Source organism: Macaca fascicularis, chromosome 12, assembly GCF_037993035.2.
Source record: "Macaca fascicularis isolate 582-1 chromosome 12, T2T-MFA8v1.1".
NCBI classification, from domain to species: domain Eukaryota; kingdom Metazoa; phylum Chordata; class Mammalia; order Primates; family Cercopithecidae; genus Macaca; species Macaca fascicularis.
The window spans coordinates 72160962-72186972 of record NC_088386.1 but is presented as its reverse complement, the minus strand read 5'-3'; the positions used below and the strand labels follow the sequence as shown (position 1 = coordinate 72186972).

The 26011-nt window shown below is 40.2% G+C and overlaps 1 protein-coding gene and 1 long non-coding RNA gene across 13 annotated transcripts in view; one reads left to right on the top strand and one right to left on the bottom strand.

Moving 5' to 3' along the window:
- Positions 1–4270, bottom strand: part of LOC102135057 (uncharacterized) — a 180481-nt gene extending 176211 nt beyond the window's left edge. Inside the window, exon 1 of the long non-coding RNA XR_010579940.2 lies at positions 4130–4270. This is a non-coding gene — a long non-coding RNA (uncharacterized lncRNA). The remainder of the gene's footprint in view (positions 1–4129) is intronic.
- Positions 121–21858, top strand: LOC141408192 (uncharacterized). 12 transcript variants are annotated; one of them, XR_012421255.1, is made up of 5 exons: positions 121–847; positions 4571–4631; positions 4879–4971; positions 7884–8004; positions 21711–21858. XR_012421255.1 is itself a non-coding variant. In XM_074009506.1 (3 exons), exons 1-2 carry the CDS (start codon positions 314–316, stop codon positions 4930–4932), a joined length of 588 nt encoding a protein of 195 aa, XP_073865607.1. In that variant the 5' UTR covers positions 121–313; the 3' UTR covers positions 4933–4971; positions 21711–21858. The 12 variants fall into 12 exon arrangements, 4 of the variants coding, with proteins under 4 accessions (XP_073865607.1, XP_073865606.1, XP_073865604.1 ...); XR_012421254.1 differs by having other exon boundaries at positions 7880–8004; XR_012421259.1 differs by lacking the exon at positions 4571–4631 and having other exon boundaries at positions 4893–4971; positions 7880–8004.
- The last annotated feature ends 4153 nt before the right edge of the window (positions 21859–26011 follow it).

Below are 26011 nucleotides of genomic sequence, written 5' to 3'. Positions count from 1 at the left end.
CCGCAAGGGCGCCCGCGCCCGCGCCCGCGCCCGCGCCGCCCGCCGCCCGCTACCGCGCGCACGCCGCGCCCTCGCCCCGCTCCAAATCATATTTACAGTTAAGTTTTTTTTTTTTTTTCCGCTCTCGCCCGTGACATTTTCTCCAAATCGGAAGAAAATGAAGTATAAGTGGAGCTTTGCCGCAGGCAGCCCTCGGTCTCCGCTTTCAGATTCGGGGTCCGGGAGCAGAGCTCCCTGCCCGCCGCGGTGCTAAACTCGGGGTACAGTGTGTGGCCCTCAGCGAGCGCCCTGGGACTGATCGCCCCGCCGAAGGATGCCGAGGAGCCGGCAAGGCCGGCGTCCGGCTCTGCGTGGGGCGCGGGTGCGATCCAAAGGCCGCGGGCCACCGGCCTCGCCGCGGGTTCAAGTGCGTCCGGGTTTGGACGCCGCGGCTCCAGGAGTGTGCTCTCTCTCCTGCCCATCCCCTCCCCGGAGTTCAGCGTATCCGCGGCTCCGGGGACCCCTCTTCCCGGCCCTCCCAGCCGCGCTGGGCCGCCCGCCTCGGGCCCGACCCAACGCGCCTGTCTCCGGTTCCTGGCCAAGGCGCGAGGACGCGGGCGGGCACCGGGTTCCCGCTTCTCCCAGGCCACGATCCCGGCCCACGCACGAGGCTCCCGCGCCCATCGTGGAGGCTCCGCCTGGAAAAGAAGTTCGACTTCCTCTCCAAGCTGCTCCGAGGGGAATCGGAAATCGGCAGGAAATGACCAGAACTGCCAAGCCTGCGCCTTTGCAGCCGGCCCTCGCTTTTCTGAAGACGAGCAGCTCCCACCAAAGTCTTGCCTCCCCCTACCCCGAAAGCCCCGCTCAGGTTTGTAAAGAGGGGTGCGAGATCTGAAAAGTATTTGTCTTCTAGGGAGAGAGATGTTGGTAAGGGGCCCAGTGAAAGACGGGTCCTTTTTAGCTCATCAACCCACCACGTCTTGCTTTGCAGCTCCAAAATGATGCCAGCGCAGCTGTCCTGAGGGTCAATATTAATGCGTTAAGTGGAATGGGAAATAAATGGACAGTGGCACATTTCGTGGCATCATTTTTATAAGGGGGATGTCCAAAGTTTTAAGCTGCATTTAAGAATTAGCCACATCTTGCCAGAAAGTTAATATTTTTTGATAAACTCGTTAATAAAGCCTAGAAGAGGTAAGTTAAAGTTAGTTACCACATAGATCCTCCAGTCACTTGTAGAAACATGCACAGGTTACTAAGATGAGGACGACTTGTATTTTTAATTTTCTAGACTAAGTGCAAAGGCATTGAGTTTTGAGGTGGCAAGGTTAATGTTCAAGGACAAATGGAACAGCCAAGGATCTCTTGAAAAGCATTCACTTGCTATTAATACGTAAGCCTGAAATAAATAGAATTAATTTACAGTGGGAATTATATGCCCATGTTTTAGACTTTTTTGTTATATTAGCTATATGAAAAGGGATGCTCTTTAGTGATTTTAAAAAAAAAACCACCTGTTTGTTGTCATTTGCAATTTGAAATAGCCGACAGCAGTAAGGCTAGCTAAAAAAGCTAACAAGTCAACTTCAGTGTGGTTTGACATTTACTATCAAAGCTTTGAACGCTAAGAAAAACAGAATTTAAAAGAATGCATATAAATAATAAAATTTCATTGTGACTCAATGTCCCTGCTCCTGGAGAAGGGACAGATGACACTCAGTGACTGACTTGGAACCATTCCCCCTGCAGATGCATTTGTGGATACGGTGGGTCAGGGCTGACTCTGAGTATGTACAGCAAGTGCTTATGAACTTACAGAAACAAATGTTTTACTATCTAGGATTTTCTCAATAGTTTACTCTTAAAAGTTTTGCATGTAGAAATGTAGGATAAATATTTCTTCGAAAGGAAAAGTTTTGAAAGGAAACTTTATACTTGTATTATTTTTTTCTGTGTTCACATTTCAAAGTTCATCTGTCTTTCAAAAAACATTTTCATAAATATTAAAACACTGCAACTATTATTTTTAATTCTTTTGAGCACCACGTTTGCTGTAAGTAGTTTTTAAAGTAAGATTAATATAATCCTGTTTAAGGAGTTTAATAGAGAGAACAGGATTTCCAAGCCTGTAAATGCAGTCTATATAAAATAGTGAGATCAAAGCTTTTTGTTAAGAAACTTGAGAATGTATACATTTTAAATGAAGATAGAAACACGTTTTAAAAGTATTTTTTCCACACCATTTCCCTCCCCGCCAAAAGAATTCAGAGACTATATTCCATAGTCTAAAAATGGCATAATCAGATGTAAAAATTATCACCATAATATATAGTTCTCTCAAGATGGTGGATACTTTTTAATATATTATGAAGAAAGAGTTATATTCTCAGCCTACTATAGGTTTGAGGGAATGGAAAAGACGTTTCCAAACACATTTTACTCCTGAAATCTATGAGACTATTAAGCTGTGCAGGTAATTGTATTCTAAGTGGTAAAAGTATTTTTCCAACTGCTTTTTAAACTTTGAAAATTTTATATGTATTTTAATTAGCACTTTTATTTTAAATGTTCCAAATATTTAGCTATATCAGCTATGTGATAAAAATTATTGGAATTTGTTCCCTACTACTTTCTGCATAAACAATTGAAAATATTTTATACTAATCTTTTTATATACATGGGATAAATTTGAACATCTGTCTTGTTGGTGTAAAAAACAATCCAAATTCATTTCTTTCTTGAAAACTTGGCATCGGTCTTCATCTTATTTTTTTTATGCACACAATTTGGACATGCCAGTTTGTAGGCAAGTTTTAAGACAGTGCAAAGTTTTATGTGGAAGAATGTATATTAAGGTATGAAATAGCTAATAGCCAAAATTAAATCAGGAGCTGTGGCATTCACTCCTTTGGATGATGATTTTAAAGGTAGTTTTGCACTCAGGAAGGATTTTCTTATGCTCTGTATTTATGAATATCTAAATTATCCTGCCTTGCAACTTCAAAACTCAATAACCAAATACCAAATTTATGTATTTTCAATGTGACTAAGGCTAGGAATATGAGAAGCAGATTGGTTTTATGAAAGAAAGCAAGCATTTACAATTATATTTTAAAATATAATCCTAATTTCAGTTTCTGACAGAAATCTTGTGGTCAGCTCATCAGTTTTTCAGATCAGTTTCTAAATAGCATGTAAAAACTACCTTTTCCACATCAGAAGTTCATATTTAGGTTTCCTTAACTGCAAAATCACTTTAAAAGAGAGTGTTTTATGTGAAGGACCATTTCATGTGTTGGTTCCATCGATTACATATGAATGTATAAAAATCTTGTTTAAAGACCAGTAAAAGTGAGGAAATTCCAAGTCAGGCTAGCTAATTCCATTCATAATTCATCCCGAGTACCTGACTGAGGAAACTTGCAAACAGTTTATAGCTATACATACAAAATAAGTTGACTTGCTTTGTAAGCTGGAAGCAGAGTTAAGTTTGATCTCCCTGCTTGGAAAGTCGTAAATTAATAAAATTATGGAATATGGTTAAGCTTTTCTGTTTCCCAGGAATTTTCCAATATCAATGCGTTTTGGATTTTTGCATTTTGAAAATGTAAGCATGGAAAGGCAACTTTTTTGTGCTGAGATGAAGTTAACTTTCACCCATCCATTTCCTTCCCACTTACACATTTGTTCAGTAATTCTTCAAGTGCTGGGGGACAGAGGCCCTGCCTTGAGAAAATAGCATATGCCATTTCTCTGCTCCCTTCAGCCATCCCCACCCCCAGCCCTCCCTTTATTCCAAGCCAGTTGGACAAGTATTTAGTATTGACACATGTTTCAAACTGCTACATCCACAGCCCTAGGTAGTTTTGGGGATTGGCAGGAAATCCATCTAGACTTTGCCTTCTGAGCTGGGAAAAGCTACTGGAAACTCCTATGCCTTGATACTGGGGCACTTCTAGGCTGTCTTTCCAATTTTAAGCAATCCATCAGTTGTTTTCTAAGACTGCACTGTATACTGATGCCTTCTCTTAGTTTTGATGTTCAGAAGCTTTTTTAAACATGTGCATAGATTTCTTAAACATTCTGAGTAACTGTAATGTTAAACTAGACTAATTTTAAGGTTGAAAACTGTCCCAGAGAGAGTACTTACATAGTAACTTCAATCTGATGTGAACTCGAATGACTTTTAAAAAATAAGATGTTGAAAATGTGGGTTTCCGGTGGAAAAGGCTGCCATCTACTTAGAGTAGGATCCTTAGGACCAGTTAATATCCAGCAGACACGCTTCAATAAACTGGAACAAGCCTGATGTGGAATTACTGACTCCCTGTTTTCCTGAATGTAGGTCATTTTGTGTCCTTACAATTTAACGTTTAAAGGGATTTCCTGTCTTTGAAGTACAACAGTTTGTCACCTGCTTGGCTAGCTGCCTTAACAGTTGGGGCTCCTTTCCTACTTTGAAAGACTTAGTGACTCCATGTTCCCTAACTAGAGTTTCCCAGCTCACTGAATGCATGCTGCCTGCAGGTCTGGCACTCTCCTCTACAAGTTAGTGCCTGCAGATCCCCTGTTCCAAGCTTCATTTCTCTAGGTCAAAGAGCCTAAAAGAAAAGCCCGGAGCCATACACTCCTCTGGTTGAAGCCATAAAGAGGTAAGCTTTCATAATGTAGAGCCATATATCAAAATTCATAGCTTTTTAGAACCAGAGTAACTAGTGCTCAGGCATTAGAGTCTCGGGCTAGAGCAAAACACAGCAACTGGTGCCAAATGTACGCTAGCGGCTGAAACCCATTTAAGTAATAAACAAACAAATGTTCTTTAAAGAATGTGGTGTTATTTTTACTTAAGAATGCATATGACTTTATCACCCCTTATAATATGTGATATTGATCCTGCAGTTCAATATTTCCAGTGAAAATTTGCCTGTTCAAAAAGAAAACATTCACAAATGAGCAGTGTGTTAGAAGACAACTGAACTGCTTCTAGGAATGGTGGGTATGCTAATATTTACCAAATGATACAACATGTGCATGCCAAAGCTCTTTGTAAACTATAACACACCTCCAAATGAAAGCTATTTGCATATATTTCAATCAACTTGTCTGCCTTTACCACATCCACCAACTAATCCTTATGCTCCCACTGCAAAGACTCTCCTCTTTTTGGAGAAGAACACCAATTGTTTGAAACCCTGGACTTGCCAACAATCTTAAGGCATCTTCATAGTATCCTTCCTTGAGAGTGCTTTCATCTTAATATTAAGTAAACATTTAGAAGTTTATGAACTTTGGGGACTTTCTTTTCAGATAACTGAACACGTGTATATAAAATTACAATATTCTGATAAGTGAGGGGAAGAAAATAAAAATAGGTTTCAATACAGTTATGGCTTAAGATCTTGACGAAATCGAGAGCAAAGTAGAAATCAAGTGCATCAAATGAAGAAGGGTCAGACTGAATTCTGTTTGTAATTTTTTCATATGAACTGAAATGCAGTTTTTCTGACTATATGTTTTATTTTATAAATATTAATCACTTTGATTCATTTAATTTCTCTGGAAGAAACTGTAGCTTTTGTAACAGAGTCTGCTCTACTGGGTTGTGTATGGGCACCTACCAGTTTGCTTTCTAGTCAGTATCATGTGAATTGTCTACAGAAAATGCCCTTAGCAAACACCTTCAAAAAGCACCCATTGCAAGAGCACACCTCTTGTGTCTCTCACGAAGCAAGTGGTACTATGTCTAGCCAAGGAGGCAGACTCCAATTCATGCATTTATCTCAGGTTTTTTGGTGACCTTCTTCCTAGGTCCTGCTCTTGGCAACTGTAAGCCAAGTGTACATAAGTATCAGAATGGATTCTCTAGGTACCAAGTGAAAATTCTATCTCTAGTCACATGCTCCTGCACCCTTCATGTGGGAAAAATATTCCAGTCTTTCCTTGATTACATCACAGATGATACGAGAACAGGACACAGGGGACAGGGAACTGCTGAACAGCTGGGTATCTCTGGAAACTTGGAGCACTTAAAAACACTTTGAGGCCATGCAGCTGCTCTTTTTTTTTAATTGTCTTCAGTGAAACTCCAAAACCCCAATAATATCTACCTTAAAAGCATCAGGAGTATTTTAATTGGGCAATAACCATCCATATTTTCCTTCTGATAAATTAAAAGGAATTAAGAATGGAATTTTATGATGATTATAAAGTGTATTACTGACCCAAGGGACAAGAACAATTGTGAAAAATATGTCCTACATATTTGGCATGAATATGAATTTAGACTTTAAACCATTCAACTTAAATGCTCAAGCATCTTATTAAAGCTTATAAAATAATATTCACATAATGATAACAGAGTAACTTATAATCATGATTGATATTATAGCATCAATATTGCAGCAGGCTTTGTGCCAAATACTGAAATTGACTTGGTCTTTGCCTGTTGGACTTAGAATAAAAATAAATACATTATTAAAAAGATGAAACATGGTAAAAGATTTTGTGCATTTGAGATTTTTTTTTCTTTCTCCGATTAAAATTACTAACAATGAAAAGGAAAAGTGATTTTTGAAAAACCTGGAAAACCTAATGAGTTGGAATTGTACTACTAAATGTTGGAAGAAGATCTGATCAAAATTAAACTTTAATAGCCAGCAGCCGTTTGAGGACAAGTTCACCTTACATGAATCCGGGTCATCATTTGAGGGTAACCCACCAAGCTTAGCCTAGCGGTGGCCAGGCCCTAAAATAGGAGTCGTCTTGGAGAGCAAGAACATTTCTGTATTTGAGTTAATGCTACCCACCAGCAATCAAGATCAATTAACTCTTGTAGTATACTTTTTTAATGAATTGGAGATGACTACAGAAATTGCCAAAGACAATATGGGCAAAAATGGATGGGCTAAGTGAAGGGGCTGCCTATATCAGCATTTACTTAGGCCTGGCCCCACAAAGCCCTAGCAGTTGCCATTCAGACACTTGCATGTTAACAACATTAAGACCTTTAGAGTGTATATTTAACTGTATTTTCTTCCACATAGGTATTGGCACTTTTTAGCATGACCTACCTTTTGTGTGTCATGCTAAAAAGTGTATATAACTAATAGAACACACACATTTAACTTATTATGGGCTTGGGTTTCCTGGGTTTCAGCTTCAGTGTATGTCCCCTGGCAGGTTTCTTAACTGGTCTGAGCGTAAGTTTCCTCATTTATAAAACAAAGGCAGTAAGTGGTGCCTTTCTGCAATATTAAAATTAGTATTAAATGGAATAATGTTCACAAAATATCTGGAACAGTTTGCCGTCAGTAAATATCTATTACTATAGTTGCAAGGGAAAACAAGATTGAATCTTTGTTCTCAGTTTCTATAATATAAAATTTTAGAGATTTTTTTTTTTTTTTTTTTTTTTTGAGACGGAGTCTCGCTCTGTCGCCCAGGCTGGAGTGCAGTGGCGCGATTTCGGCTCACTGCAAGCTCCGCCTCCCGGATTCACGCCATTCTCCTGCCTCAGACTCCCAAGTAGCTGGGACTACAGGTGCCACCACCAAGCCCGGCTAGTTTTTTGTATTTTTTAGTAGAGACGGGGTTTCACCGTGTTAGCCAGGATGGTCTTGATCTCCTGACCTCGTGATCCACCCGTCTCGGCCTCCCAAAGTGCTGGGATTACAGGGTTGAGCCACCGCGCCCGGCCTTAGAGATTGTTTAAAGAGAGAGAGCATCTAAATGAACAGTTTCAATAGCATCTTGTTCATATTCAGAAATACAGCCCTGAACTCAAACTTGAAACTTTAGTGTTAGCCAACCTCCCCTCCTCCCATCACCACCTGAAGGAAAATATCTTTGTGTAGCACAAAAGAACTTAATTCTAATTCCTTTTTTTTTTTTTTATTTTAAGACAGGGTCTCACTGTGCCATCACCCAGGCTGGAGTGTGGTGGCACCATCATGGTTCACTACAGCCTTGAATTCCTGAGCTCAAGTGATCCTCCCACCTCAACCTCCCGAGTAGCTGGAACTGCAGGTGTGAGCCACCATGCCTGGCTGATTTATCTTTTTAAAATTTTTTATAAAGACTGGGTCTCAACTATATTGCCCAGCCTGGAAAAGAACTTCTTTCCCTCCAGGTGATACCTTTTCCAGACAAGTCAGCTTAAAAACTGACCCAAGGGCCCTGAAGTACACAATTTCCTTGGAGAAAGAAAGAAATAAGGGAAAAGGACTTGCGGACTTGCTGATTCATTTTGGGGCCTGTGGGTAACATCAGAATGGCAAAGCACTTGGGGCTTTTTTCTAATTTGTATTTTTTTAATCTTCTGAGAAGTGACTTTCATATGCCAAGATTCATTCCATGATTAGTTTTTGTGACCAAGTTATGAACTCTTTTGAATATGGGGACCTAGAATAGAAATGCTAACCTACCTGTAAGGAGAACTTTGTGATTGGCATCCCCATCATGCTGTAACTGACACAAAATAAACTTAGGGTTATTGCTGCATAGTGTGACTTTAATGCATAAGCATATTGTAACATCTGACAAACTGCTTGATCTAGATCAGCAATGTGTAACCCATTCATTGTTGTCACTCTCAACAAGGCCTTATAGTCAAACATCATCACTCTCACTAAAGAGATAGTTTACTGAAACACACTGAGATTTTGAAACTGGAGTCAAGAGGTAGCACACTGTTTTATGTTGATCCATTTAATGGTCCTTGACAGCCAATAAAAAGACACTGTAAGAATACATGAATGCAGTAATTAATAGGTCTATTGATAGTATTTTCAACACCAGGTAGGGAGGGAGAGAGGGAAGAGGAGGGAAGGAGGAAAGGGAGGAAGTGAGGAAGTAAAGAAGGGAGGGAGGGGGAGAGGGAAGGAGGGAGGAGGAGAGGGAAGGAGGGAGGGGGAGAGGGAGGGAGGGAGGAAGGGAATTCTCTGACATCTTACTCCAGAAATAGAGCTGTTTTTATATATTTTACTCCATTATTTTGGATCTCAATACTGACCATACTGAGGTTTTTGGTCATTTACACAGTTGGCCAAATTTCACTGAAGTTTGTTTTTCAGATTCTACTAGGTGTTTTCATGGGGCAGTTGCCTAATTTTTTACTGTATTTAAGATTTGTCCTTACCTTTTGGATATTCTTCCTTTGTTCTTCACAAATGCTCAACTGTCTTAGAGGGTCTTCTGATTTTTTTTGGCATGGGGTCACTCAACTAAATTATAGCTAGATAATAACTCTAAAGCCTAGTTCTCCTGGCTTTTCCTGCTGAACTACTTATGTCCAGATGTTCTCATTTATAAAGTGTGAGTCTTTGAAGAGTCAGTCTAAGATTGCAAACTGCAAGGTTATATTCAGTACTCTGGACCTAAATTATTTGGTACATTTGGAAGAACCTGGTAAGTAGGGAGGAGGTGGGTGGGGTGTGGAGTCTTTGTTAGTAAGGAAAGAACATTCTGCTTGAGGTACTAAGGTATCAGATTATTCAGTAAGAGCTAAATTGTGTGGTGTGCACCTTAGTGCTTTAGGAGATCAAAGGAAAGAAATACCAATGAGGACAGAAAGAATTCTCCAGAGGAAGTAGACTGCAACTGTATTTGTGAAGGATGAGTGGGTGTGGATGGATGAAAAGAACGTTTTCGGTAAGGGGACATGGTGGGGAAATGCTGAGGCAGGGATGGGCTCAGTGTTCCCAGAGCTATAAGCACCCCAGGAAAATTTCACTTGTACTCTATGTGCTTACTATTTTTGTCTGTCCAGAGTGAATCAGTTCTCCCAGGGACAGATTTGACAGTCTGCACACATTGAAATCTATTTCATTTTAACTTTTCTTCTTGCTTCTCTCAAATCTGGCTAAACTACTATTCTGGTCATGTCATGTTCCTGCTTCAGACCCCTCTATGGCTCCCTGTTGCTCAGTCTCCTGAAGATTTCATGCCAGACCTTTGCACCTACCCCCCACCCCCTGCCACCTTGAGCTTTATTTAACATCTGGACCCTTCTCACTTCTTGCGTCCCAGCTCCAGCCACCTGGAACTGGCACCCGCCATATTCTCTCTTGCCTCTGGCCCCTCACATAAAGGTGTTGGTTTAAACATCACTTCCACAGGAAGACCGGACTAAGCTCCCCTGCTATTCCCTCTCACCCCTGCAGTGAGCCTATATATATATATATATATATTTTTTTTTTTTTTTTTGTATAGACACTGCCATTTTCAAGTTCAAACTCATAATCTTGGAGACACTTCGATACTTAGATTTTCTCACAAATTATTTGCACATTTTTAATAGACTATTTTTTAGGTAATTTTACATTCACAGCAAGGTTGAGGGGAAGGTACAGAGATCTCACATATGCCCCTGCCACTCCCCCTGTTATCAATATTCCCCACTACCAACATCCCCTTCCAGAGTGGTACATTTTAAACAATTCATGAACCTGCATGAACATATCATTATCACTCAAAATCCATAGTTTACATCAGGATTCATTCATAGTCTATGGGTTTGGACAAATGTATAATGACATATATCTACCATTATTGTATCATAAAGAGTAGTTCCGCTGCTTAAAAAAAAATCCTCTATGCTCCATCTATTTATCACTCGCTCTCCCTAAGCACTGGAAACCACTGGTCTCTTTACTCTCTTCATGGTTTTGGCTTTTCCAGAATGTCATATAGTGGAATTATTATAGTATATAGCCTTTTTAGATTGACTTCTTTCACTTAGTAAAATGCATTTAACTTTCTTCCACATCTTTTCATGGCTTGATAGCTATTTATTTTTAGTACTGAGTAAATATTTCATTGTCTGGATGTACTCAAGCTTATTTATCCATTCACATGCTGAAACTTGGTTGCTTCCAAATTTGGGAAATTGTGGATAAAGCTGCCATAAACATTTGTGTGTAGGTTTATGTGTGGACACATTTTATTTTAATTACTTAAATATCTGCCGTCCTCATGAGACATAAACTCCTTGCAATGAGAAACCATATTTGACTTGATCAGTTGTGTCCAGCAGAGAACCTGGCCCCTGTTCATTCGTTCATTCATTCATTCATTCATTCAAAAATTTATATTAAATACTCATCATGTGCCCTAATGCAACAGAGAGCCAAACAAACAAAAATTCTGTCCTCAATTCTGCTTGGGGAGATCAACACTAAAATGGGCCAAAACTAAAAAATAGAGTATGTGTATATTTGTAGTGTAGCAATAAATACGTGGGAGAAATAGCAAGAAAGGAGAACAGAAAGTGCCCAGTGCAAGGAGAACTTTAGACAGAGTGGCCAGGGGAGGCCTCACTAAGAGGATGATATTTGAACAAAGACCTGGAGGAAGCAAGGACGAGTCATGCAGATAGCTGGAGAGGAGCCATCAGACTGAAGAAACAGCAAGTGCAAAGCCCCTGCCCTGCCGTCTGCCCTGGCACGTTAAGCAGGTCACTTGGGCTGGGGCAGAAAGAGCAAGAAGAGGGGAGGTAGGAATTGAAGTCAGAATCGGGGGCAGGCTCCATCCTGGCCTCACTGTTCACCTTCCAGCAGATGTGGCTCAGCAGGCCGGAACATGAGTCCGGCCCCTCCACTGTCCACTGCAGATGCCTCTAAGCAGACTGTTAGTTGCATTACACCCTTTCTTGCCAAAACCTGTCTATGCACAAAAAACAAGAGTGGCAAGGCTTTTGTTTTGTTTGTTTTTGGATTCACTCAGGATTTTAAAAACTAGACTGATAAAGGTGACAGCACTCAGTTGGAGTGAGCATCCCCCAAAGTTCTACAATGTGTCTAAGGACTTTGATTGTACATTAATCTTCTTTAATAGTCATTCCAAATATCGTGAGATGCATTGTTACAGGAAGACCCTTGCCATCCCAAAAACTACCCCACTTCTCTCTAAGGAGAATGGCCCAGTCCTCTCCAGAGTCCCACACAGGGTAGGTGATAGCATTGCTTTCATGTAAATAAGGTAACGCAATTTTTTTTAATCTTCAGTTTAATACTTTTTTGTTTTATTCTGAATGATCAGCCATCATGGCTCCCCTTTTTTGTCTCCCAACTTGCAATGTATGAATACTTTTGGTCTCCCTGAGAGTGGGTGGAGGTGTGGAGGCAACCAGGGCTTATCTGTACACTGACTTGAGACCAATTGAATAAAAGTGCACACCTTAAAAAAAGAAAAAAAGAATCAGGGGGAAAGGACAGTGATCATCACTTAACCAGGTGGTTGGAGAAAGATTGTTGTTTGCTGCTATGTAATATGTGCGCTTCAGACTGGAAGATCCAAATAGATGGACAGACTAGGCTGTGTCCTTTTCTGCTTTAAAGACTGTTTTAAATGACAGTTTTAATGATTTAAAACAATAATAGTAGCTCAACATGGAACAAAGCTCAGCTATCAAAAGTTCATTAAGTAAAAGGATATCAATACAATCAAGTCCTACCCAGGAATCTTATGCAAGATGCAGATCATATGCACATCTTCTATTATTATTATACTTTAAGTTATAGGATACATGTGCAGAATGTGCAGGTTTGTCAAATAGGTGTTACACGTGCCATGATGGTTTGCTGCACCCATCAACCCATCATCTACATCAGGTATTTCTCCTAATGCTATCCCTCCCCTAGCTCCCCACTCCCCAACAGGCCCCAATGTGTGATGTTCCCTTCCCTGTGTCCATGTGTTCTCATTGTTCAACTCCCACTTATGAGTGAGAACATGCGGTGTTTGGTTTTCTGTTCTTTTGTTAGTTTACTGAGAATGATGGTTTCCAGCTTTATCCATGTCCCTGCAAAGGACATGCACTCATTCTTTTTTATGGCTGCATAGTATTCCATGGTGTATATGTGCCACATTTTCTTTATCCATGGGCATTTGGATTGGTTCCAAGTCTTTGCTGTTGTGAACAGTGCTGCAGTAAACATACACATGCATGTGTCTTTATAACAGAATGATTTATAATCCTTTGGGTATATACCCAGTAATGGGATTGTTGGGTCAAATGGTATTTCTGGATCTAGATCCTTGAGGAATTGCCACACTGTCTTCCACAATGGTTGAACTAATTTACACTCCCACCAACAGTGTAAAAATGTTCCTATTTCTCCACATCCTCTCCATCATCTGTTGTATCCTGACTTTTTAATGATCACCGTTCTAACTGGCATGAGATGGTGTCTCATTGTGGTTTGGATTTTTCACTTTTCATTTCTAATGACTAGTGATGATGAGCTTTTTTTCATATGTTTGTTGGCCGCATAAATGTCTTCTTTTGAGGAGTGTCTGTTCATATCCTTTGCCTACTTTTTGATGGGGTTGTTTGTTTTTTCTTGTAAATTTGTTTAAGTTTTTTGTATATTCTGGATATTAGCCCTTTGTCAGATGGATAGATTGCAAAAATTTTCCCCCATTTTGTAGGTTACCTGTTCATTCTGACAATCGTTTCTTTCACTGTGCAGCAGCTCTTTAGTTTAATTAGATCCCATTTGTCAATTTTGGCTTTTGTTCCCATTGCTTTTGGTGTTTTAGTCATGAAGTCTTTCCCCATGCCTGTGTCCTGAATAGTATTGCCTAGGTTTTCTTCTAGGGTTTTTATGGTTTTAGGTCTTACATTTAAGTCTTTAATCCATCTTGAGTTAATTTTTCTATAAGGTGTAGGAAGAGGTCCAGTTTCAGTTTGCTGCATATGGCTAGCCAGTTTTCACACAATAAAATGTGATAAAGGGGATATCACCACTGATCCCACAGAAATACAAAGTACCATCAGCGAATACTATAAACACCTCTATGCGAATAAACTAGAAAATCTAAAAGAAATGGATAAATTCCTGGGCACATACACCCTCCCAAGACTAAACCAGGAAGAAGCCAAATCCCTGAATAGACCAGTAACAAGTTCTGAAATTGAGGCAGTAATTAATAGCCTGCCAACCAAAAAAGCCCAGGACCAGATGAATTCACAGCTGAATTCTACCAGAGATACAAAGAGGAGCTGGTACCATTCCTTCTGAAACTATTCCAAACAATAGAAAAGGAGGGATTCCTCCCTAACTCATTTTATGAGGCCAGCATCATCCCGATACCAAAACCTGACAGAGACAGAACAAAAAAAAAAAAAAAAAAGAAAAGAAAATTTCAGGCCAGTAACCCTGATGAACATTAATGCAAAAATCCTCAATAGAATACTGGCAAACCGAATACAGCAGCACATCAAAAAGCTTATCCACTATGATCAAGTCAACTTCATCCCTGGGATGCAAGGCTGGCTCAACATAGGCAAATCAATTAACATAATCCATCACATAAACAGAACCAATGACCAAAACCACATGATTATCTCAATAGATGCAGGAAAGGCCTTCCATAAAATTCAACACCCCTTCATGCTAAAAACTCTCAATAAACTAGGTATTGATGGAATGTTTCTCAAAATAATAAGAACTATTTATGACAAACCCATAGCCAATAGCATACTAAATGGGCAAAAGCTGGAAGCATTCCCTTTGAAAACCGCACAAGACAAGCATGCCCTTTCTCACTACTCCTATTCAACATAGTACTGGAAGTTCTGGCCAGGGCAGTCAGGCAAGAGAAAGAAATAAAGGGTATTCAAATAGGAAGAGAGGAAGTCAGATTGTCTCTGTTTGCAGAGGACATGATTGTGTATTTAGAAAACCCCATCGTCTCAGCCCAAAATCTCCTTAAGCTGATAAGCAATTTCAGCAAAGTCTCAAGATACAAAATCAATGTGCAAAAATCACAAGCATTCCTATACACCAATAATAGACAGCCAAATCATGAGTGAACTCTCATTCACAATTGCTACAAAGAGAATAAAATACCTAGGAATCCAACTTACAAGGGATGTGAAGGACCTCTGCAAGGAGAACTACAAACCACTGCTCAAGGAAATAAGAGAGAAATGGAAAAACATTCCATACTTATGGATAGGAAGAATCAATGTCATGAAAATGGCCATACTGCCCAAAGTAATTTATAGATTCAATGCTATCCCCATTAATCTACCATTGACTTTCTTCACAGAATTAGGAAAAACTACTTTAAATTTCATATGGAACCAAAAAAGAGCCCATATAGCCAAGACAATCCTAAGCAAAAAGAACAAAGCTGGAGGCATCACACTACCTGACTTCAGATTATACTGCAAGGCTACAGCAACCTAAACAGCATGGAACTGGTACCAAAACAGATATATAGACCTATGGAACAGAACAGAGGCCTCAGAAATAATGCCACACATCTGCAACTATCTGATCCTTGACAAATCTGACAAAAACAAGCAATGGGGAAAGGATTCCCTGTTTAACATATGCACATCTTATGCAAAATGCAGATGTTATGCACATCTTATGGAAAATTCTTATGCACATTACCATAGTAAGCAAGAGATTCATGCACGGAAGTGAAAGAACAAGAAAGGAAGTAACTTCAGCTACCAAAGAAATTTTAGAATCCACCTTTACCCTAAATGATTATCCAGTTATGACGACATAGAAAATTGTGGTTTTCTTACTGTTGTTTTCATCTAGTCATTCAGAGGCCTTATTCTTGTCCACTACTAGTATAACTAGCAATTAAAGTAACGATTTCTTTTTATTTTATTTTATTTTTTTGAAAGAGTCTCACTCTGTGGCCCAGGCTGGAGTACAGTGGTGCCATCTTGGCTCACTACAACCTCTGCTTCCCAGATTCAAGTGGTTCCTATCTCAGCCTCCCAAGTAGCTGGGATTGTGGGCATGCGCCACCACGCACAGCTAATTTTTGTATTCTTAGCAGAAACAGGATTTCACCATGTTGGCCAGGCTGGTCTCGAACTCCTGACCTCAAGTGATCCGCCCACCTTGGCCTTCGGAAGTGCTGGGATTACAGGTATGAGCCACAGCGCCCGGCCTAAAGTAACTGTTTCATCAGGTGATACTTAGCACCATACAAAATTCTTCCATCCACAGGGAAAGTATTAGACGCACCAGAAAGAGGATGCATGCAGAAAGAATTTCTTTCTTGAAATACCTCTTCATAGCTACAGACTCCAGAGTTCATAACTTGTGTGGGTACCACAAAGCCCTCTGTACAGGACGTCTGCTGAGGCTGTGTGGAATGTCACTCAGCACGGCTGACGGGCTCCCCCCGCCACCCTTGCTTCATCAGCACACATCACGCACACCAGCTTTCCTTCTCTCAACACTTGGCTCCCAGCCCTTCACAGAACCCGTGAACAGAGCCTTCTAAGGAAAAAGATATACAAGAATTTATGGCTAGACAAATACCACATCTATTTCCAAAACCAGTGAACTTATCATGAGAACAGCTTTCCAGTGTAGGGCTTAGTTTGAATTCCATCATAACAAAGAAAAACAAATCTTCATTATGTTTGTCCAGAATCTAAGCCATATCAAAATTCTCTGATTATCATAGCATATCACATGGCATAGAGAGCATAAATGCACTAGAGAAATAAATATTAACATACAAAACACAAGAGGGCAATGTGAAAAGATAGTATCTGTGAGGGAGGTGTTGATGCCTCTGTTATTAACTGCAGCTCAAAGCATTGTTCCTGAGGCACTGACTGCCTCTCAACACAGTGTTATCTCCTTGGCATATGCTTGAAGTTTTGGGTCTTCCTTGCTTTCCTCTAATCTCCACCTTCTGTTGTTGTTAGTGAGCCTCAGTTTGGACTGAAATCCTGTGTCACTTAGAGCTACATGATCAAAGCCCTGTGTAGGCATTTGGGTCAGTGCCAGCAAAGTTCAGGTTGTACTTCAAACGAGTCCTCAGAGTGCCTCACAGCCAAGGGCAAGGGTTCACTGGGTTTGATCTTGAGCTGCCCACATTTAGGGAGTCTTCAGCCCCTTCAGTTGATAAGCCCTGCTTGGCAGAGCTCTGCATTCATTAACGTGGCCCTTGGGTCGATTCGATTTCCTATGTGTCAGCACCTGACTGGATGTAACTTTATCTTTGCACGTCATACTCATGATGGATCTGAAACAGTACAGGTGAAGTTTGTCTTTGACCTGACAGCTGGATTACATCCCAGTTTCACAACCACAGAAGAAAAGTCTGAAATCTCAACTCATCATTGACATTTTATGGAGCAGCCACAATGGGTGAGATGCTAATATGATTGGACATGGCGATTCCAGTAAAACGGTGATTATTTAAAAGTGTATTTCTCTACTAAGTGTAAGAGTTAGAGGCAATAGAAATAAATAAGTGATAGATGGTTCTTGGGGGTGACATGGAGGCATCTCTCCGAAGCTTGGAAGTTAGGGCAAGTAGTTGTTCTCTAAGCATTAAGTTACTTAAATACATGCATAATTGAAGGAGACAGAATGTTTCTTTACCTTTTGCAAAATGTGATTTCAGAAGAGATAGTACAGCCCAGTGTCCTAAGGAGCATGAGTCCTACAGTGCTTCTCAAATCTGTTTGGGACAATCTTCCATAGTCACAATGCCGATTTCACTTTGTTTACATTTGCATTTCTTAAATGTGTTTTAAACCGTAGAACTCTATCACACGACCTCTTGCTTTTTAAAAAAAGTCATACTCATTAGTGTACTAAGGAGCTAATTTACAAAGCATACTTACTCTGGGAATATGCCTGTCCCAAGCTAAGGAAAAAAGCTCACCTTGGATGATCTGCACTGGAACACAAAATAAGTAATCATAGAGGCAGAGTTTTGTGACTTGTGTAGAATTGTCCTAGAGAGATGGTGATGGAGGTGAAAGGGGGAATCACTCCACTCACCAGAGATCCTGTCCGTGTACATGTGTGTGTTTGTGTGTGTGTACACGTGTGTGTATGGCTTGAAGTGTCATCTCATCTGTCCTTACCATAGTCTGTATGGAACATCCTCTGATACTATTCGCTCACCCTTTGCAGATTTCTGAATAAAAATGTGATAAGAGGAAGGTGTTCTATGGATAGGAGCAAGGTATTCTGGACCCCAGAAAGGGAAATCCTCCACTATGGATAGTCAAAATTTTTACTTATTAGTTGCTTGTGAATTAACCAGATGCAGTACGACCATCTCTGAATACCCTGAAAAATACCTGGGTCCAAATAGTGGCTTTGCTACTCACTAGATGTATACTCTCAGGCTGGGCTCCATTTCTTCATTTGTATTTTGGGTATACTATGAGCTTGTGGGATTTCCATAAGTATTAAACAAAATATGATTAGTGCCTTTCACATCATAAGCATTCCACAAATCTATTTCATAGTCTTGTTGTTTCTATTATGAAACCTTATTTTAAAGATCAACAGACATTAGCACAATTTATAATGTGTTAGAGTCCTTCAAACATTTTCCTCAACAGGCCATTGTTAACAAAATGTGCATTGCTGTCTTTGATTCACCATTGCTAAGGCAAAATGAGTGATGATATATGTGAAAAATGAAAGAAAAGGTCTATAGATAGGCAAGATGCCTTTTTCCTTTGACTTTCAGCTTCTGGAAGACAGGGGCCTTGTATCTCTACACCCAGAGTGCCTAGTAGTGGGCAGGTATTTCTGCTGAATAAATGGATATGCTAATTATCAACTAGATGGTTCTGAAAAAGAGAGTTGTCATTGGAGCTGCTGTGTAGATCCAATAATGGAAACCAGCTCCTGGAAGGGAACGCCAGCTTGGCAGAGCTTGCAAGTGAGAAGCAAGTCTTTAATAAGCTATTGCTGTTGATAGCTCGAGAGAAAGGGGAATTTAGACTGGGAGACGGAATGGCTTCAAGGATTCCTGATCAGGTTTTTATTCTGATGAAAACTTGCCGGAAAAGGTCCCTGCTCTCTGATATCGTGAATGCCTGTCTGCGAGAGGCGCAGGAAAGTCAGGCGAAATCGGTTAGGGTGTTCTGCTCAGTGCGGCTGAATGTGATGGATGGCTCGGTATGTTGTTTATCTACTGCAGGTTGGTATTTCACCTCTGTTTTCATTAGACTGATGGTAAGGTAATAATTCTTTCCTCTGGCTGAAAAATCTGTCTTCAGCCATTTGTTGATCTTCTTGAATGGGCACTTCAGGTGCACAGAAGTCACCCTAAAGGAGATTTTGAATGAAAACTTAAATAATGCTGGTCGGCATCCATGGAGCTCTCGGGCAGCATGGGCCTCCGCTAGACTGGCTGTGATTATTAGGTGTGCAGCATCACATTTGCCCAAGGACAGCAAGCCTACGGAATGGTACAGGGTAACCACCGCTGTAGAAAACAAAGCATGAACATCACATTTGATTTCTTTGGAAAAACTCAAGCTTATATTGTAAATTAAATTAAGGCAATGCAGTCTTCTTGAGGTGTTTCCATAGAGCACTGTGTTACGATGGAAAATGCCTCAGCCTGGGCCTCGGAAGTCTCCACCACAATACTCTCTCTGGGCAAATCTCTTAATGTCTCTGAGCCTCCATTTCTTCATCTCTCAAGAGATAATAATAATGTGTGCACTGGTTTTAATAGAAAGCTCTTATCAGGATGATATAGTTTTGAGTTTTTCCCCAAGGCAAGGAGGAACAAACAGAACAATGACAGAGGCTAGCGGCCTTAGTAAGCTGTAGCTCTATAGCTCCTCCCTCTTTCCAGCCTCTCTGATGGAGGGCACAGAAAGGAAGATGGCAGCGTTGGCTCATTAAGCACTGATCAAGGAAGGACTCTCCCCACACCTGACAGAGCAGATCCATCCCAGCAGTTTTCTGAGTTTGTAAGCTGATGGGCAAAGTGATAGAACTTCCATTCACAGGGCTCATCAGTTGCTCCATCCGGAAGGGGACTGCTGAAAGGTTTCATCCACCCGAGACAGAGTGGCCAGTAGAGAAGACAGAATCTTGTAACTGCTGGTTCTAACTCGTGGGACTCCCATTAAGAATGAACATCCCTTTCTTCCTATCAACCTGTGAGGACAGCCCATCCATTACTTCTATACTATGGGTTACTTGCCTAAGAAACGGTTCTCATTTAATAGAACGAGGGTGCCCATATGTCCTGATTTGTTCCTGACAGTCCCATTTATGCTTTTTGTCCCTGAATAAATATTATAGCACTGCCATTAACTCTCAAAGTGTCTGGGTTTGGTCAGTAAATTATATGACACCTCAAACGCATTAATTTTATAATAGGCACCTTCTCAATTCCCAGAAAATGCTTCATATGTATCACCAGTAACCTCTCTACCATCAGTTTAGTTGATTTGTGATATACAAATACAAATACATTTTTACTTTATAATTTTCACATAGCAATTTGTAGTCATCAATATCATTTTCACAGCATTCCTGAGTTGAGGGAGCGTAATTACAAAGAATTGTGGTTTAATAAAATGATGAAGGATTTTCTTTCAAATACATTTTGAAATGTTGCAGAGGCTGGCCAGTAAGTTTCCATTTAATTGACACTATACAAAAGTTACGTTAGTTGATTCTCATAAATGTATTTTGGGAGGCCAGGTGAGAAGATCACTTGAGAATAGGAGTTCAAGACCAACCTGGGCAACATGATGAAACACTATCTCTACAAAAAATAAAAAAACAAAAAATTAGCTGGTTGTGGTGGCACACGCCTGCTAGTCCCAGCTACCTGGGAGGCTGAGGTGGGACGATCAACTAAGCCCTGGAGGTCGAGGCTGCAGTGAGCCGTGAGCATTCCACTGCACTGCAGCCCAGATGACAGAGTGAGACCCTGTCTCAAAAAAAAAAAAGTAAAACTACTGTAATTTATAATTCTGAAATAACAATGTCAACTAAAGCAATATTATTATTATTTTTAGAGACAGAGGCTTGCTCTGTCAACCAGGCTGGAGTGCAGTGGCATGATCATAGCTCACTGCAGCCTCAAACTCCTAGGCTCAAGCCATCCTTCTGCCTCAGCTTCCAGAGTAACTGGGACTACAGGCATGCATCACTATACCCAGCTATTTCTTTTAGCTTTTATTTGTTTGTTTTTTGTAGAGATGGGCTCTCGCTATGTTGCACAGGCTGGTCTTGAACTTCTGGTCTTAAGTGATCCTTTCACCTTGGCCTCCCAAATTGCTGGGATTATAGGCATAAGTCATCATGCCCAGCCAATAATTATTTTTATTTATTTGTTCTTCAGTTAAGCAGTCATTCAACAAATGATTGTTTGTGAAATGTTTCCAGGTACTGTGCTACGTAAGGGAAATATAAAAATGAAAGACAGAGACTCTTACCATAGGAATTTATAGGAAATGAGTTTAAGAGACAAGTAGATTATAATGAAACCAGATTATAATACGGCTAGAGTAGCACAGAACCCACCTAACCCAGCCAGCTTCATGGCACCAGACGGCCAGGAACAGAGGGATGTGGTAATGAGGGATGGCTTCCAAGTGGCAGTGATGTGGAGCTGTCTTGAAGGACATGTAGGAGTTAGTCGAGGGAGAAATAAAAGAAAAATACTTTACAGTGTATTTTCCAATATTAGAAAATAAAATAATTAAGACAGGTTTTAAAGCCAGGAAGCATTCTCTTCTCTGAATATTCTCTTCCTATGGGATACAGTTTGGATGTTTGTTCCCTCCAAATCTCATGTGGATATTGATTCCCAGTGTTGGGGGTGACTGGACCATGGAGGTGGATCACTCATGAATGGTTTTGCGTCATCCCCTTGAGGAGAAGTGAGTTCCCACCCAGTTAGTTCATGAGACATCTGGTTGTTTAAAAGTCTAAGACCTCCCCGTCTCCTTCTTGCTCTAGCTCTCACCATGTGACGTGCCTGCTCCCACTTCTCCTTCTACCATGATTGGAAGCTTCCTGAGGCCCTCACCGAAGCCTAGCAGATGCCGGTGCCATGCTTGTACAGCCTGCAGAAACATGAGCCAATTAAAGCCCTTTTGTTTATAAATTACCCAGCCTCAGGTATTTTTTCATAGCAATGCAAACGGCCTAATACACTGTGCATTTGGCAGGAAGCTGTTGCTGGTGGTCTGGCGGACTGAATGATTGAGTAAGCTTTCAATTTAGGAAGCTCTTGAAAGGAGACAATTCTCTAATAGCACTTTCCAGTAGAAATATGTGATTCACGAATAGAATTTTAAATGTTCTATTAGCTACATAATCACGTTACACAATTACACAAAAAAAGGTGAAATTCATTTTAATAATCTATTATGTTTCACCCAGTATTTCCAAAATATTATCATTTCAATGTGGAATCAATATAAAAGTAATGAGCTATTTTGCAATTTTGTTTTTATATGAAGTCTTCAAAATCTGGTGTGTATTTTACATGTTTGTGTTTCAATTTGTACCATCATATTGCAGTGGTCAATAGTCAGATGTGTCTAGTGGCTCTTATATTGAGGGGTCCAGTTTTATAACATCAATATTAAATCCCACCATGGTCACAAATGAAAATGAACCCAAAGTGTTCTGGCTGGATTTATTCACGATAACTAATCCCTCACTTACATAAACAGCATATGCTTCAAGAAGGAATAACAAAGATGCTATAAAGATCTGTGTCCTAGGCATTTGTCTTATATTTGACAGCCAATAGTGTTTATGACAGGCCCTGTACTTCACAAGCAAGCTATAATACAGTATTGTAAATACAAATGTTTTAACTGTGGGTATAGTAAAAGCATTTTGGGCTTCCCAGATTGGCTACAGATTCCACCATCACTGGGGCCAGTTTGTGATTATGCATCTATGATGCAACTCAGAACCATTTATTCCGTCATAAAAGATGCGGTCAAGGCAAACTCTCACACATAATGTCACCTGTGATAATTTTTTTCTGACTGAAAAAGCTGCAGTGCTGTTGTATACAAGCGTATTTCTTTTAGTGAGATAAGACAAAATGATAGCATTGAGATGAGAGACTTGTAATGATTTCCCACTGGGAGCAATGATCTCTGGTTCTTAATTTCTCTACCTGTGAAACGGCAGTAATAATTTCGGCCCTGAGGTCTGAGTACCATTAGGATATGAACAAATACTTTTCATTTTTCTGATTCTCAGTTTAGCACAGGACTTACAATTGCGAAAGTATTTCTTCAATCTGCAGAAGTGTTTGTGAGAGATAGGGCCATCCAGTGAGTTCCTTTTTCTTTATTTTCTTTAATGGGTCACTCACAGTTTGTGACAAGAGCATTACTAATTGCATAGCTGGTGCCAGGGGCACTGTGGAGTCATTGAGGAAATCACTGTTAGCTATAACCCGCATAAAAGCCAATTACTCTCTAGAGAGGCAACATGCCATCCTGAGAGAATACAGGGCTGGTGCCTCAAAGTTTTTCCACAGACGAGGTACGCAGCCTGGGGCAAACTATTTTAACTGCAGCTTTCTCAACTGTGAAAAATGAGAATGGCAATCCTCACTGCTTTGGAAGAGAGTTGTGTTTATTAATTAGTTTGTATTTCAAAGTGCTTCACAACTGGAAAGTTTCACTATTGGATTAAGGAAAAATGTCCTTTCATTTTATCCCCCTCCACCTTAGCATGAAAAGAAACTGTGCTCACTGAGGCTGGGAGAAACATGGAGGGGATTCAGGCAAAAAAGCTAACAAACCTGACTTCCATGGTAGTGGCTCATTTCCCCGGCTGTAAGATGGCACCCATTAAAGGCAGCTTTGTAAATTAGGCATCTTAAAGGGCAACCAAACCTGCCATCTGAAGAATTGCATTCGTTTTAGACTTAATTTTTATGATTGCTTCAAGAGGAAAAGGGAAAGAAAATGAGCCAAATCACACTGTGATAGGGGATTTGAAAATGAGAAGTAGCATAAATAATATCATGTTTTCTTGCTTGAAAAATAGGAGGTTGGATCTGCTTATATCCCAGCCTTTAGACTCTCAAATCTCCTTGTTCTGTTTCTAGCTTAACTCGGTAGGTCCACCAGTATTTTCCTACCAAGTGTTCTACTGTCATTAATTGTTTAAAAAATAGAGAAGAGAGATAATTCATTTCTATTCTTCTTGTGGCTGTCCCCTAGTTTTTCATTTCTCCTTCCATACTGCAGAATGCAGCTGCCTGGCCAGGGACTGCACTTCCCAACTTCCTTTGCATCTATCTAGGTCATGTGACAAGTTCTCACCAATGGAAAATGAGCAGAAGTAGAGTTTCTAAGTGGCTGTGCCTTTTCCAGTATCTCTGGGGACCGGAAATGATTCTGAAGCCATAGGGAAAGGCCAAGGCTCAAGAGAGAAGGCTGAATCCTTTATCACCACATGGAGGAAAATCTCCCACAGAAATGGAACATCTGCTATGGATTGTTATCTGAGTGAGAGAGAAACTTCTGTTGTGTGAAGTTGCTGGTATTTTGAAGTTTATTGTTGTAGCAGCTAATGTTACCCTAACACATATACTGCCAAAGCTGACACTCTGCCCCAAAGTTTCCATTAGAGTTGTCTTTTCCATGTCAGAACTTGAAATTCCTTTAGGACTTTCATGACATTCAGTATAGTTCAGGACATGTAAGGTATTTAATAAATGCATATGGAATTGAGGAAGGAAGGTATAAAGGAAGGGAGGGAAGTGGGAGGGAGGAAGGAGTGGTTGAATTAATGTGTATGCATTTAATATGACTCACTTATTTTCTTTTATGCTTTTAAAGTCAACATGTCCATTTCCACCCTCCACCCTCATTCTCACATTAAGCTATGGAGACGGGGAATATTTGTACTTTTTTCATGGTCTTCTAAAGAATGGACATACTGCCATGAGAGAAATTGCTGGTCAGCGAGAAACAATTCCTTAGAGAAAGCAACCCACATATCATCACCCAAGAGAGCTGGACCATCGCCAACATCTCCATCAGGAACTTGGAAGAGTTGTCTGTCTTCCCAACACAATAAAACTGGAGACACGAGCATGCAGAGCTCCAGCCAGCACAATTACATAAAGCCAAAGCACATTATCGCTTGCAGGCTGCAGGATTTATGACCAACTATGATGGAAAATACAGAGATACTTTACTTGTCTGAATTCATCACTCACAGAAGACAATATGTATATTAATAATAGAGAAAAGTTGTCTATATTGTACTTTTTCTAATGAAAACCTTAGTAAACAGAGCAGAAACAGATGCCAGCATCTTAGAGAAAAAAAAATGGAAAAGATTGCCAGTTTGCTCCTCTTCAGAAAATATGCAATTGCTGTTCTTGTTGAAAAATTCCTTTCAAATGCATTGAGGCAGCATTTCTATTTTGGCAGTTTTCTTTGTTTGAGTTGCTGCTTCTAACTTGAGTGGAACAGAGAAGAAGTAAGTTTGTATTCTCTATGGGTGTGTGCTGTTCCAAGTATGAAGCAGTGAAGCTAAAATCACTTTACTTCTAGAAACCTGTGATTTCCATTTGCCATGAGGTTGACACTTCCTCTCGCAGTGCCTTTGCCCCAAACTGTCACAGAACCATGCTCTTTAGCTAGCATAGCATTCTTCATCTTTATCATAGCTGCTTACCACTTGTTTCTGCTCTGGAATGCTCACCCTGTACGTGCAGGGTGTGTGGTGTCCTGGGCCAGTGCTGGCACATGGTGAGCACTCAAAAAAATATTGAAGAGCTCTCTTCAGGTTGTAATTTTATGTTACCAGTGTTTTTACACAATTGGTTTGCATTCTCAGTCCCCTTGTACACAATGAGAAGGTAAACCAGTGTGCTCTTTGTCTATCATTTTCAAATTTTGAATTATTTAAATACATGTTAGTGAAATCACTGTTTATCAGAACCAAAATTGCAATCTTAAAACATCTGCAAGACAGAAAAGATTGTTTAACAAAGGAAGGAAAATGTTACAAAGCCAGATTCCCCTCTTAATCAGTGCTTGGACTTGGCCCCCAAACCCTAAAAGTGAATTTGTTTCCAGAACACCTGAAACAGAGACCACATTTTTATGTTTGCCTTTTCACAGTGAAGTTTACATTAGGGAGCTATATTTTCCTTATATTTATTTTTAAGTCATTTGGGCTTTCCAATAAAATAGCATTCCCATTTTCTTCACTCTTCCCAGATTAATGCATTTATTATGTTAATGCATGAAGGGGTCCACGTGGGG